At 45.5% G+C, this 12,875-nt stretch overlaps 1 protein-coding gene across 1 annotated transcript in view; it reads left to right on the top strand.

The window, feature by feature from the left end:
• CAPN2 (calpain 2) overlaps positions 1 to 12,875 on the top strand; it is a 49,808-nt gene that overhangs the window by 22,375 nt on the left and 14,558 nt on the right. The window contains exons 5-12 of the mRNA XM_065401351.1: positions 265 to 433; positions 2,559 to 2,642; positions 5,495 to 5,580; positions 6,510 to 6,584; positions 7,010 to 7,170; positions 7,910 to 8,079; positions 9,603 to 9,614; positions 10,488 to 10,699. Coding sequence (XP_065257423.1) covers positions 265 to 433; positions 2,559 to 2,642; positions 5,495 to 5,580; positions 6,510 to 6,584; positions 7,010 to 7,170; positions 7,910 to 8,079; positions 9,603 to 9,614; positions 10,488 to 10,699 — 969 coding nt within the window. The remainder of the gene's footprint in view (positions 1 to 264; positions 434 to 2,558; positions 2,643 to 5,494; positions 5,581 to 6,509; positions 6,585 to 7,009; positions 7,171 to 7,909; positions 8,080 to 9,602; positions 9,615 to 10,487; positions 10,700 to 12,875) is intronic.

The following is a 12,875-nucleotide window of genomic DNA, read 5'->3' as shown; positions in this document are numbered from 1 at the left end:
AGTCTTGAGCATTTGTCATTGCATGTTTGGGCATACAAACCCACATTCCTGACGTACAGCATGTTAGTTCCTACGTTTGGCTTTTCTGCCATGAAGGGGTAGGAAAAACATAGATGGAGAGGCTAGATCCTCAGCTGGTATAAATTGTCATAGCTAAATTGAAATCAGTGGAGCTCCATTGACTTCATCTTAGCTATGACAATTTATACTAGGTGAGGAGCTGCCTCAGAGAGAAGGTTGAAACAGTAAATGTCATTTGTGCAGGGTGAATGGGTCATACGAGGCTCTCTCTGGAGGATCCACCACTGAAGGCTTTGAGGATTTCACCGGCGGAATTGCAGAGTGGTATGAGCTGCAGAAGGCACCACCTGACCTGTTCAAAATCATCCAGAAAGCTCTTCTAAAAGGTTCCCTCCTCGGATGCTCTATTGACGTAAGTCAGTCCAGCTCTCTACCAGACTGTCGATATCCCTTGCAGCAGGAGTAGATAGGGAGCAATCAGCATATTGCTGTGCTCAGTTACCACACAACCCTTGGAATTTTCTACTAAGGCTGCTAGCTCAGAGAGGCCAGCTGTCCTCTATTTCATGGTTAGAGAATTTGGTACAGGAGTATCAGGGGCAACATAATCCTCCGGGGGGTCAAATCACAGAATATGGAAAACTCAGCCATTACTGATCAGCGATTTAGTGGCATGTAAGAGCCAGAGATCTTTTTTCTCTGGAGCTAGAAGGATAATTTATTAACTCTTCTGATATGCCCAGATTACGTGGGAGTTGGATTTAACTGCATTGTGTACCACACCCTTGCTTTCCACTGTGCATCAGAGTCTGAAAGGGTTAAATAAATCCCACTGGTTTGGGAGGAAGTTATTCCTGGCCCTGGATTTTGGGAAAGAAGGAATCTCAGAATATTTAGGCAGGGATCCCAGCATATTGCTGCTAACAAGGATTTCTGCAGAGTTGGGACTGCAGGCCACTAGCATTGCAGAAATCTCTTTACCTTATTGCTGCAGAAATTGTTCCCAAGGGTTGCATGAAATCCAGGCTGAAACAGGGAAGCTAGATACATTGGCAGGCTTTTAAATGGCTTTAACAGAATACGTCCACTGCCAAAATCTCAGTCATTATAGTGTGTACTTTATCTGTATATAAACAAACAAAAAAGGAGCTTAGTACTGCCTAAAACATTTGAACATACCCCCATAATTAACACAAAGCAAAGAATGTCTAAAGGAAATAGACCAGGAAAAGAAAAAGGCCTAAAGACAGGCGCTTTAAGTCAAAAATTAGTACCATAGATTGAAGTTTAGATGATATTAAGCACTGTATGCCTGCTAAGTATTGTCAGTATGGGGTAGTCAACTCTCCTAGGGATCATGGATCTTAGTTTTTTTTAGTTGGGAGGGTAAGTAGTTTTAAAAACGTCCATTCACAACATAAACCCAAATTTTTCCTCCAAATTTTAGTTAAATCCAAGAGCTATAAGAGAGAGGAACTTCACAATGGGAAAAATAGTTTGCTAAGCACAGTACACTTTCCTACTCAGGATTTTCTTGCATTTTCTAGGTCCTGTTTTTCTAGCGTGCAGTTTGATAAGAATCTGACATCTGGGTTTCTACCCCAGAATGATCCAGGTTTTCAAATCTCCTAGCTGGGAAAAGAGAATAAATACACTGAGCTCCTTTGTTGAAAGGTGTTAGAGAAGCACAAAATGGTTTTATAAATATTTTAATTAGTTCAACCTCAGAACACCCCTGCAAGGTAGGGAAGTTTTATCCGCATTTTACAGAGGGGAAAACTGATGCTAAACAATATGCCCAAGATTACCAGCAAATTGGTGGCAGAGCATGGATCAGAACCCAGGAGTCCTGATTTCATGGCTCTTTGGTGCACACTAGATAACATACCTTAAAAATAAAAAATGGCGGATTTGCAGCCAGCTCTTTTTAAGACCATACAGCTCATATGCAGATTTAGACAGCTGTTGAGTGAGGATGAATGTTCAATGTGCAGCAAGATGCACAATGGGCAAGCTCTTGTCTCCTTGGTTCTTCTAGCTCTGCCATCTCAATGAGCAGGGGTCCAAATGCTACTCCTAAAAACCTGAGCTACCCACACAGCATTGCACCAAAATGTGTATCTGTGATATTCATGCTGCTTACCATGAATTGTGATACTGCAGTGTAGCAAGTCAGTGGCCACTTAGGCCTTTATGTGTGTCCTATGCACACCTGTGGCCACTGGGAACTTCATGGGCCCATCAGGAAGTAAACTCATATCCTGCTACAAAAGCAGAAGCTCTTCCAGAGCTCAAGGAGAATGTCCGTTAGATGCCAGCTGTATGGCACAGAGCTGAGTTTAGATTGCAGCCACTACTAGAGCACCCTGGGACACATGGACACTGGCTAGTTTTAAAGCTCCTGTTCAAACACCCAATTGATCCTCCCAGTACCCCTGTGCAGCAGCTAAACTCTTGCTCTTAGGGAGCTTTATAAAAGCTGTAGTTAGTTGTATCCTCAGACTAATAAGCACCACTGAATTGCTCTGTGTTTCCAGATCACAAGCGCAGCTGAGACCGAGGCAGTCACTTCTCAGAAGCTGGTCAAAGGCCATGCATACTCCGTTACAGGAGCCGAAGAGGTAACCTCTCTCGCGTTGTCCACAGATTGTATTTGCCTGGTGTCCCGCTTGCTTGCGTCACAGTCACATTTCACTGTTGTTGTTTTTTTTAAAACCTTTTGGGTAGGTTGAACATTTTCTGTCAAACTAGTTTGACAGAAAATTGGGTTTTGATTTGTGACAATTTTCACAAACGTGTCTGCTCTCCATGGCAACTTTCAGCTTTTTGTTGAAAAAAATCAAAAGGTTTTCAGCTGAAAACAAAACTTTTTGGGTTTGGCAAGAAACATTTTACACCCCCTCCCTCCCTTTTTCTGACCATCTCTACCTTTGCAGTGAGAGCCTATATACCGTAAAGTGTTGAGTCCAACTGCCCTCTTGTGGTTAAATTACCTCACAAACATTTACAGTATGCAAAACTTTTAACATCACTTATTTATTGAATGCTCTTTTTTATTTAAAAAAAACTAAAACAATGTGCATAAAATTGGGTGGCGAGAGTAACGTTCTGAGTTCTCTCCACGTTTGGAGCGGTTGAACACTGGAACGATGCAGAGTGGCTCTCTGTGGATTGGGCGTCGCTGAGGCAATACACAGAGCCTCAGTGTGTGCTGGGTTAATGTGACTCTCCCTTCTTCTACAAACAGCTGGGTCATTTTCCAATCAAGGTCAACAGGCTTGGGGGAAGAGAGACACTTTCCCCATGTCGCCCAGGAGAATGTTCCCTCACACACTTTCCCTGTGTTTTAGGCTCACTGGGCCAGGGCCAGTGCAACCATTCAGGCGACCTAGGCGGTCGCCTAGGGCGCTAGGATTTGGGGGGCGCCATTTTCTTTGGCAGCGACCGCGGCAGCCAGATCTTCGGCCGCCCCGGTCGCTGCCGGCATTTAGGCGGAGGGAGCTGGGGCAGTGGAGCGCGGGGAGGGCTGCCTGCAGCAAGGGGGGGGGGCGGCACGCAGGGGAACTCCCCGCCCCAGCTCACCCCTGCCCCGCCTCCTCCCCGAGCACGTCGTGGCTGCTTCACTTCTCCCGCCTCCCAGGCTTGCGGGGCCTAAGCTGATTGGTGCCGCAAGCCTGGGAGGCGGGAGAAGTGAAGCAGCGACGGTGTGCTTGGGGAGGAGGCGGGGCAGGGGTGAGCTGGGGCAGGGGGGGTGCTTCGGGGTGGGGAGCTGCCGCAGGGGGGGCGCCTCAGGGCAGAGGGGGGGAGCTGCCGCGGGGGGGGGCGCCTTAGGGCGGGGGCTCAGGGACGGGGGGGGGGGGGGGCGCAAGGTGGAAGTTTCGCCTAGGGCGCGAAACATCCTTCCACCGGCCCTGCACTGGGCCTCAGCCTTTGGAGTTTTATGTTTTGAAAATGGCATCGTCCTAGACTGTCCTGTTACCACTTTATAATCTTGGCGCGTGATACTGTAAATTGTCCATGCACAGAGCTCCCAGTGGGAAATCCAAGCCCAGCACACTGTACTGTGAGTGATTATTACTCTACTCTGAGTAATGAGGCAGTTCAGAGAACAGCAGGATGCACATATGAGAGAGAGGAATGCATACCCAGGGGAACGACATATTCATCTCCTGGAATAGCTGCCCAGCAGCTCCACTGGGAGGGACTGATGATCTCACTGTGTGAAAGACGTTGAATTGCCTGGCTCGGTAAAGGAAAGATGGGAGAGGATAGAAGGGAAGCAGACGGATTATGGAAACATAGGGGGCCTTTCCATTGATTTTTCAATGGTCTTTGGATCAGGCCCCTATTCATTACTCCTGAAATGTCCCTGCCTCTCAAATGAAAGTGGTGTCAGTCCCTGGCGTGCTGCATCCAGGCTGATGAAGCTAAATGGGAATTGACAGCATGCAGGATTGCAGCTAGCCTTTGATTGTTGGCTCTCCCCCTCCCAGTGACAGCAGTCAGTGGGGAGTTCTTCTGTTACTGACTCAGACATACCCAAGGCTGGGCCAGGCTTTACTCTTTTGAAATCTCTGCAGGCTCTTCCTAGTGGCTGTTTCATTTCAGACCCCCATTAACCTTCTCAGACCTCAGGCCCACCAGTAAGCCCCACAGGCTTCTCTGTGCTGTTTCAGCTACTGCATGCACCATAGTGCACCAGTGCTCACGAGAAAGCATATCTATTTTCTTGGCTTCAAGCTCACAGCCACTGTGCAATTCCCTACTTCAAATGAATCCGGTGTCTTCCCCCAAATAACACTGATTTCTGGTTGGGATTTTTAAAGTTCAGATGGGTCCTAACCCTGATGTGTGTATAGGGATCAGTCACTGGCAAACCAAAGCCTCAGTGGGGTGCTAGGAGGCACTGCAGTGTTGGGGTTGGCACCGCCGAGATCCAGAGTGTTTGTGGTGAGGAAAGAGCCTGTGGCAGTCTTTACAAGAACAGGGGCAGTCACCCCAGTGTCCTGTATGTACTCAGTTGCTGGTATGACTCTCAATACATGTGGGGGACAGATTGGTTGAGTAGGAAGGTACCATTTTTACTCCGGCGCTTTGTAGAGTAAAACCACACTGTAAGAATTACAGTGGTGCTGTGAATAACCTCACATTCCCTCCGCAGCTCCGCTCTTTATTATTAAACCCTCTTAGACATGTCATTCTTCCCGCACAAGAATGATTTTGGCTGCCCCCAAGCATACAGATATTTGATTTGCACACAATCTAAATTTCCTGTCTGCATGCATTAGGTAATCAGAGCTTATCCAAAGCCAATGTGGCTTTCTGCCTCTCCAACTAAATAACCAGGTACAAAATGACATAAATAGCTAAGGAATGGGGTGCAAGTATTTCAACCACTGTGCTTTCTTCTGTCTTTATTACAACACAGGCTCCCTGTGTAACTCAGTCCCTTCTGCACTTCTAATCCCATCAGGTGAATTGCCGAGGAAGCATGCAAAAGCTGATCAGAATCCGAAATCCCTGGGGGGAAGTGGAGTGGACTGGAAAATGGAATGATAAGTGAGTTAAAGGTCTAGAGGGTGTTCATCCCCAGTGGCATGCCTAAATTTCCACTGGGAATTGCATTCTCCCTACCTGAAATTCCCCCTGAAGTTACAGTTGGACCCAGCATTCTGCATTTTTTATCCTAAACTGGTGTGTTGCTTTGTGCTGTTTAAAAGGACCATAGCTTTCCCCACAGAGACTTTACAGTATGCTCTGCCCTCTTTATAAACCCTATTGTAACACACACTCATGTAAGTTACAGTATTTTGGCTACAGTATAGGGTTACTGTAAATCCTTGAGTCATTTCCACCTTACATGACTCTCTAAAGACTTGGCTCCCAGTATGGTTTTCTATAGAAAAGACGTCGTATATTCAGGAGAAACCATCTTTGTAAAGTTATACAATTCTTGACAAAGAACTTAATATTTGCTGCTACACTGAAAACATAGATCTGCTCTCTTCAGTGGCCGGAGATCATCGGTCCCAGTTCCTCCTTTTCCAGAAGGAGTTATCCTACTGATTGACAGTTCATTTAAGCAGTCATTTCTTAAAGGCACAATGCCTAACTTTTCAAAAGTGTCAGTGCCTCCATTTTAGAGTGTTCAACCTGAGACACCAGGCAGGAGCCTGATTTGCAGGGGAGAGGCAGGTGCTCCGCACTTACTGGAATTCAGGCACCTTTAAAGCATCTTGAGCTGGGCCGCCGTATAGTGAGGCACCCAAAAATCATTAGGCACTTGTGAAAATTTGTACGTGTCTTAATGATCTAAATTGCTATCACACTCCACTGAGTTTGGGAGTTCTGCTGAGCTGGGCACAGTAGCATATTGCAATCACATGGAGCCACAGGAGAGCAAAGTGACCCCATCAAAGTCACTGCATTAGGGATGGACTTTGAGCTATCATTTGACAATTAAGCAAACTCCCATCTTTATGTTCTAGCTGCTCAAACTGGAACAGCGTCGCTCCTGAAGTGAGAGAGCGACTGACCAGGAGACATGAAGATGGAGAATTTTGGTGAGAAGCTCTGGGTTTTTGAATAGCAGGGGAGATTGATTGTTTTCCTCCATTTTTGAACATAAATACCCTGGGCCAACAAACTGCGACTCAGATAAATAGGCCTGGGGATAATATGGAAGCGCACAGCTATCTGCGAACCTGAGCAGAGACGTTGTAGCCTATCCCATTGGATGTGGGGTCCAGGATCCGGATCACCAGAAATTTGATGGATCGGTGTAGTGGTCCTGTAATCAATGTAGGAGGGATTTCAATCGCGTAATACCCAAGGTCCCCACAATGGCTGGATAAAGCACCTCATCACCCTGGCCAACAACTGTAGTGTCAGGTCGTAGCTAGAGTTATTAGAGGGAGGATTAGGAAAAGTGGCATGTGGGAAGTCTCCCCTTCTAAGCAGGATTTGTGTGTGGCATTGCTTCTCACAGGATGTCATTCAGTGATTTCCTGAGACATTACTCCCGCCTTGAGATCTGCAACCTGACTCCAGACACGCTGGCAAACGAAAAATACAAGAAGTGGAGCCTGACCAAGCTAGATGGGAACTGGAGGCGTGGCTCCACTGCTGGGGGTTGCAGGAATTACCCAAGTAAGACTTCCCAAGTGCTACTTCTGCATTCACAGAAAACACACATGGACTTATTCTAGCTAGAATTCCTTAGGGCACATGGAGTTCTATAAAATCCCCCTCAGTCGGGGTGGCTCATCCTTCAGTGTAGCTTCCACTAAACTCCTATTTATTCTTTCCCTGACGATTTTAAAAAAAATCTAGATAGTTGCCCTTGGCTTAATCCACTACTTGTTTAAAACTCTCACACAGCCCCTGCCAAACACCAGTTGGATACGTCTTTCTCCTGGGCTGTGTCTAGACAGAGAGCTATGAACTAGTGGTCTAAGCATGGGACTGGCCCCCGGGAGCTTGGGGAGTCTAATCCTGGTTCTCACGTTGACTTCTTCTGCGGCCTTGGGCAAGTCCCTTAGGCCAGCGTTTTCCACCAACTATGGGTGCCTCCGTGATCAGGTGCTCATTTTGAGACACCTAGAACCTGATTTTCAGGGGTACTAAGTCCCCACAACTCCCATTGACTTCACGGGAAATTGGTTTCAATGGGAGCTGCAGGTGATCATCGTCTCTGAAAAAAATCAGACCACTTGCATAGGGACATAAATCTGGACATTGTTGCTGTTCTTTATGCACCCCAGTTTGAAAGTTTAGGTCTATATCTTTAAGGACACGTCCAAGCTACAGGGGCTGCTGAGAAATTTCAGCATGGGCTGGTTTCAGAGAAGGCTCTGAGGGGTTTGTGTCACAAACTCTGTTTTCTCAGATACCTTCTGGATGAATCCGCAGTATTCGATTAAGCTGGAGGAAGAAGATGAGGATCCCAATGATCCTGAGAAGGGCTGCACCTTCTTGGTTGGCCTGATTCAGAAGCACCGCAGGAGGCAGCGGAAGATGGGGGAGGATATGCACACCATTGGCTTTGGGATCTACGAGGCAAGTAGAGCAATGCACATACACATGCAAATTCCTTGAGGAGAAGAAAATACAGAAAGTCCCCAGAACTTCAAAAAGGGTGAGGGGTCATCACTGAATGACTCGTCTGCTTCCCTGCTGCCTAACGCTTCAGGAACAAGACAAAGTCATATGCAGCAATGCCTGTCCAGCACCTGGTATGTCTAGCCACCCTGAGTGCCAGCTGCTGAACACCTCTGGTGTACAGGGGCAGGGTAGGGGTTAAACAATGAAAAGTCAGAAATGCATTCTGGGTTCCACTCATCTCAGCCTTCTTCAGTTGATCAAATCATGGGGAGTGGCGACAGCATGGGAGTGATTCTGGCAGGGGATAGGATGCTAGTTGGGGATCAGTGCGAGTGTGAAAAAGATCAGCCCAGGAGCAGAGCCAGTGAAAGCATGTGTAAGACTGGCTGGGATAAAGGACTCTATACAAAGGGGCTGGCATTGGTGTGTGCATCTAAACCAGCTCCACCTCTATTTCCTAATAAACACACACAGGCTCACTGGTACTTCCTTTAAGCGTAGTGTCGTCTAGGGCTTAATTCTCCAAGTTCTATTCCCAGTTGTATCACAAAGTTGTGTATGAGCTTGGGCAGGTTACTTAATGGCGTTCTACCTCAATTTCCAACGCTGGAAAATAGATGTTACAGCACCTGCTCCACCTGGGCATTGTGAGGCTTAAAGCAAGTTTGAATTTTCTGAAGAAAGTTGCTAGACAAGTGCAAGACTATATTAATTATTGTAATGCCAGTTAATGAACCGCCTGGTCCCTCTTGTGATTTTTTTGGTGGGGGAGAGGGACAACAAGCAGCCCATTCTACAGAAGATTTGCATGCAAATCCCAAAGGAAAAACACTGAACTGGGTGCTGCTTGAAACCTCCTGTTTGGAATTGTTAAATCCTTGGCAGTTTCATGCCAAGGCAAGTGAGCCAGAAACCAGCAGTATTCCTGATTCCTTTCAGTGGGATGGAATGACCTAGGTTTGATGTTCAAACTGAATGTGTCCAATGGAGAGTTACAATGGAGCCCACAGTTTCTCATCTTTGATTTAGTGGGTCAGTTTGCAGAGACTACAGTGCCCACCATGAAGTAAGAGGTCTTCCACTCAGATCATGACAGAGCATTGCATGATGGGATCTGTAGTTTCCAAAGGCCATATTGCCGTTTTGAAGAAGGAGATGGCTACTAATGGCTCCATTTTATACAGGTTAGGTGTAGCCCTCAGAGTCCTGACAAGTTGACACATGGCCGTTAGTTGGATAAAGCTTGAGTGCCCTGCTTTAATACAAGATGCCAGAGAATATACCTCAGCTAGCAGTATTGAGTATAGTCATATCTATTACAGTGTATTTCACTAGATATGTATCAGAGAGGTGCAGAGTGAAATATCAGCAGAAAAATGTCATGACCTTGAATAATAGTAATAATTATCTAACCTATCTGCTAGTTTCCTTTCAATGAACAAATGAATAACTTGTGTCCCTTTCCGCTTTTTTTGCAGCTGCCCTCGCAGGTATGTAATGTGCATTTTCTCTTTCCTCCATTCTCAGTGGTTAATGTTCATAGACGGGGTTTAATGGCACGGATAAAGAGAGACCACTCCACTGGATGGACAATGCTGACCTTGCTAAGTCTATAAGTAGATATTCCAGGCCGGAAGCTATTTGTTTTTGTTGTATTGTTGCTCTGCACATGGGTAGGATTCTTTGCTGCACAAACCCAGCAAACCTCCCTAGGTAGCCTGTTTTCTCAGGCTTGCACAGGGTCCAAATTTGGCACAAAATGAATATTCCAAATGACGATTTTTTATTGTCCCTTTTGGTCTCTATTGTCAATTGCATCTAGTTAATACAAGCCTAGGCTTTTGTATACTATGACTGTGTTTGAGGGCAATTGCAATAAGATAGGAGCTGTTTGATTCCCTGAACACTAAGATTATGCTCTATTGTCCTAAACCAGTATACCCTGACTTGTATCAAGTATAATATTAACATACACACACCACATTAGCAGAGAGACAGACCCTTAGACATCCCTGGCTTTCCAGGTCGGTGGGATGTGAAGGATGACACCCAGCACATGTCTTTAAAATCCTAAATATTTTGCCAAATTCCTCCCAAACTGTGTAATGTATCTAGAATTTGACAGTCCAGCGTAAAGGTTTTATTGACCCTCATTTGGGATGACCTGCGTAACATGCACTAGCCCTCAAACTCACAAGTAAGGTGACCATCGCAAACTCGTGCCAATGAAACCTATATACCATGCCATTACTTATTCTCTCTCATAATTCTGTTGCATTGATCTTTACGCAAGAAAGATAACATTTTACTGTACTGTCTTCAGCTTCTCTCTGAACTGAAATAACTCTCTTTGTTTGAATAAGTTTTCTGGCCAGACAAACGTTCATCTGAGCAAAAACTTCTTCCTGACGAACAGAGCCAGAGAAAAATCAAACAACTTCATCAACCTCCGAGAGGTACTAAACCGATTCAAACTGCCTCCAGGAGAATATGTCATTGTGCCATCCACTTTTGAACCCAACAAGGATGGGGATTTCTGCCTCCGAGTCTTCTCTGAAAAGAATGCAGATTCACAGTACGTAGCCAATGCACCCTCTCTCTCCTCCTCATGGTAATCCAGAAATATTATCCAGATAAATCTGATGTCTCTGAGGGACTGGATGGCCCTGAGAATTGCTAATGGGATCCCCTTAGCTCACTGGTTTAAATGTAGAATGATCAAAAATTGCTACTATGAGATAATGCCACTCTGGCCCATGTGAAAGGAGTTTGTGGTTTCATTCCATTTCCCTGTGGACAGGTATCTGCATTAAAGGAAAACCCCACAACAATTGGCATCTTCGTTGAGAGCCTCATCTGAGAGGCCAATGATCAAAGGCACCAAGGCATCTGAATTACCCTCTGATCTCTAGTGGTGGTCTCTTCCAGTGAGGGTTTAGGACTGTTTATCCTATTTGCAGGGAAGTGTGGAGAAGTTTCTTGTTATTGTTAATCACATTTATTGCAGTAGTGTCCAGGGTCCAACTAAGATCAGTCCCACTGTGCTAGGCACTATAAAAACACAAAGTAGTAGACAGCTTTGCCCCCAGATAAACAAGACAGACAATATGTAGGGGAAAGGGATGTAGCAAACAAGCAGAGTGATCAATGTGACTGTGGCCCATGTCATGTTAGTTCCACAGTTTGCAAAGGCAAGTTAGTTAGGAGGGGATTAGCTCAATGGAAAGACAGAGAAAGGGAGTGTGGTGAGGGGGACAGAGCTGGTGAGAAGAGGGAGGGAGGTGAGGAAGAAAGGTGCAAGGGGCAGATGTGGAGTGATGCTGAAGTGAAGTTTGCATCGATTCGCCCTCTTATACTGGGTGAAGGACTTCAGTTTCCAGGGCTGTCAGTGCCGCATCTTTAAACTCACTCAGAATCAGACAATGTCTTACTGAAACCTACAGGGCCCAGCTAATGCAAGATTAGCTCTGTCCTTCACTCACACTGTGTACTTAGTAATCCAGGGTGAGCATCTAGGAGGACAGAGCATCAGCCTGAATTTCAATTTCCTCTTTAATACGGGATTGAATCCAACCCATTATCAACTTCTTCATTGCTTCTGAGCACCAGTGAGGAGAGTTCTAATTAAACGCAGCAGAAGGTGATGGACAGATTTCGTATTGATTCTGGCAGCGTAGGCGCTGATTATTTGAGCAGTAACCAATTGAGTCTTAAGTGTTAAAGAAAGCACCAGATAATAGCAAGCTGGGCTCTCTGATTCGTGGAAATGTTAACTCTCACAATGAGATGTACATGATTTCCTATTGCCTCTAAAGCCCAATTGTAGGACTAGAGCCCACAATTAGTCATAAGAAGTGAGCTCACACCTTTGAAATCTTGCTGGGAAAAGGCCCAGGGAACTAGCCCAGCTGAATGTCTTCCTTGATTAAAAATGTGAAATGTTAAACACGACTGATTCTAAACTGCACCGTTTGGGAAGTACACAGAATAATCATGATTATTCCGTGAAGAGAAGAATTTCAAAACTGTCACAGTGTGAGGAAGGGATGGCTCAGGGGATTGGAAATGTGTTAGGAAGCTTTTCATCTCTAGGTCCCTAGTACAAATCCTACATACAAACACAAAAGGCCACTTACTCTAGGCCTGCATGTTACACGGCCTCCTGTGAAAACTGGGTCTCCTGCCACATTGTTTATTTTCAGCCTTCAAGTAGCTATTCAGTTTTAGTTCTGCCCTCAACCATAACTCACCAACGCTCCTTCCCCAGGTGATAGATCCACACAAGTAGCAGCACATGAGCTGAATAGAACTTTTCTCCTCCTTTGGTTTGCTGCATCTTGTGTACTAACAGAATGGGATGGTCTAGTAATCTCAATGGAGGAGTAGGAGCCAGTTCTAATTCCAGCTCTGACTCGGATTACTTCTGAAGCCTTGGATAAATTACTGAAATGCTCTATGCCTATTTCCTTCCCTCTGAAATAGGGAAGTTAATAGATATGGGTTTGATGCAGGCGTTAGTGGGTGAAAAATAATCTATGTAGGAGGTCAGACTAGATGATCATACTGGTTCATTCTGGCCTTAAAATGAATCTTCTCTGAATCTGTAATGCTTACCTGCCTCATAGGAGTGTTGCATGGTTTGTAAAAGTAAAGTGCTTTGAGGGTGAAATGAACTAAAAATTATGTTGTCATAATTGGAATAATGTTAATGGCACTGGTTTGCTTGAAAGTCAGTTTCTGTGGGCAGTCAT

Source organism: Emys orbicularis, chromosome 3, assembly GCF_028017835.1.
Source record: "Emys orbicularis isolate rEmyOrb1 chromosome 3, rEmyOrb1.hap1, whole genome shotgun sequence".
NCBI lineage: Eukaryota > Metazoa > Chordata > Testudines > Emydidae > Emys > Emys orbicularis.
Note: the sequence above shows the minus strand (reverse complement) of the source record. Positions and strands in the feature narration are given on the sequence as shown.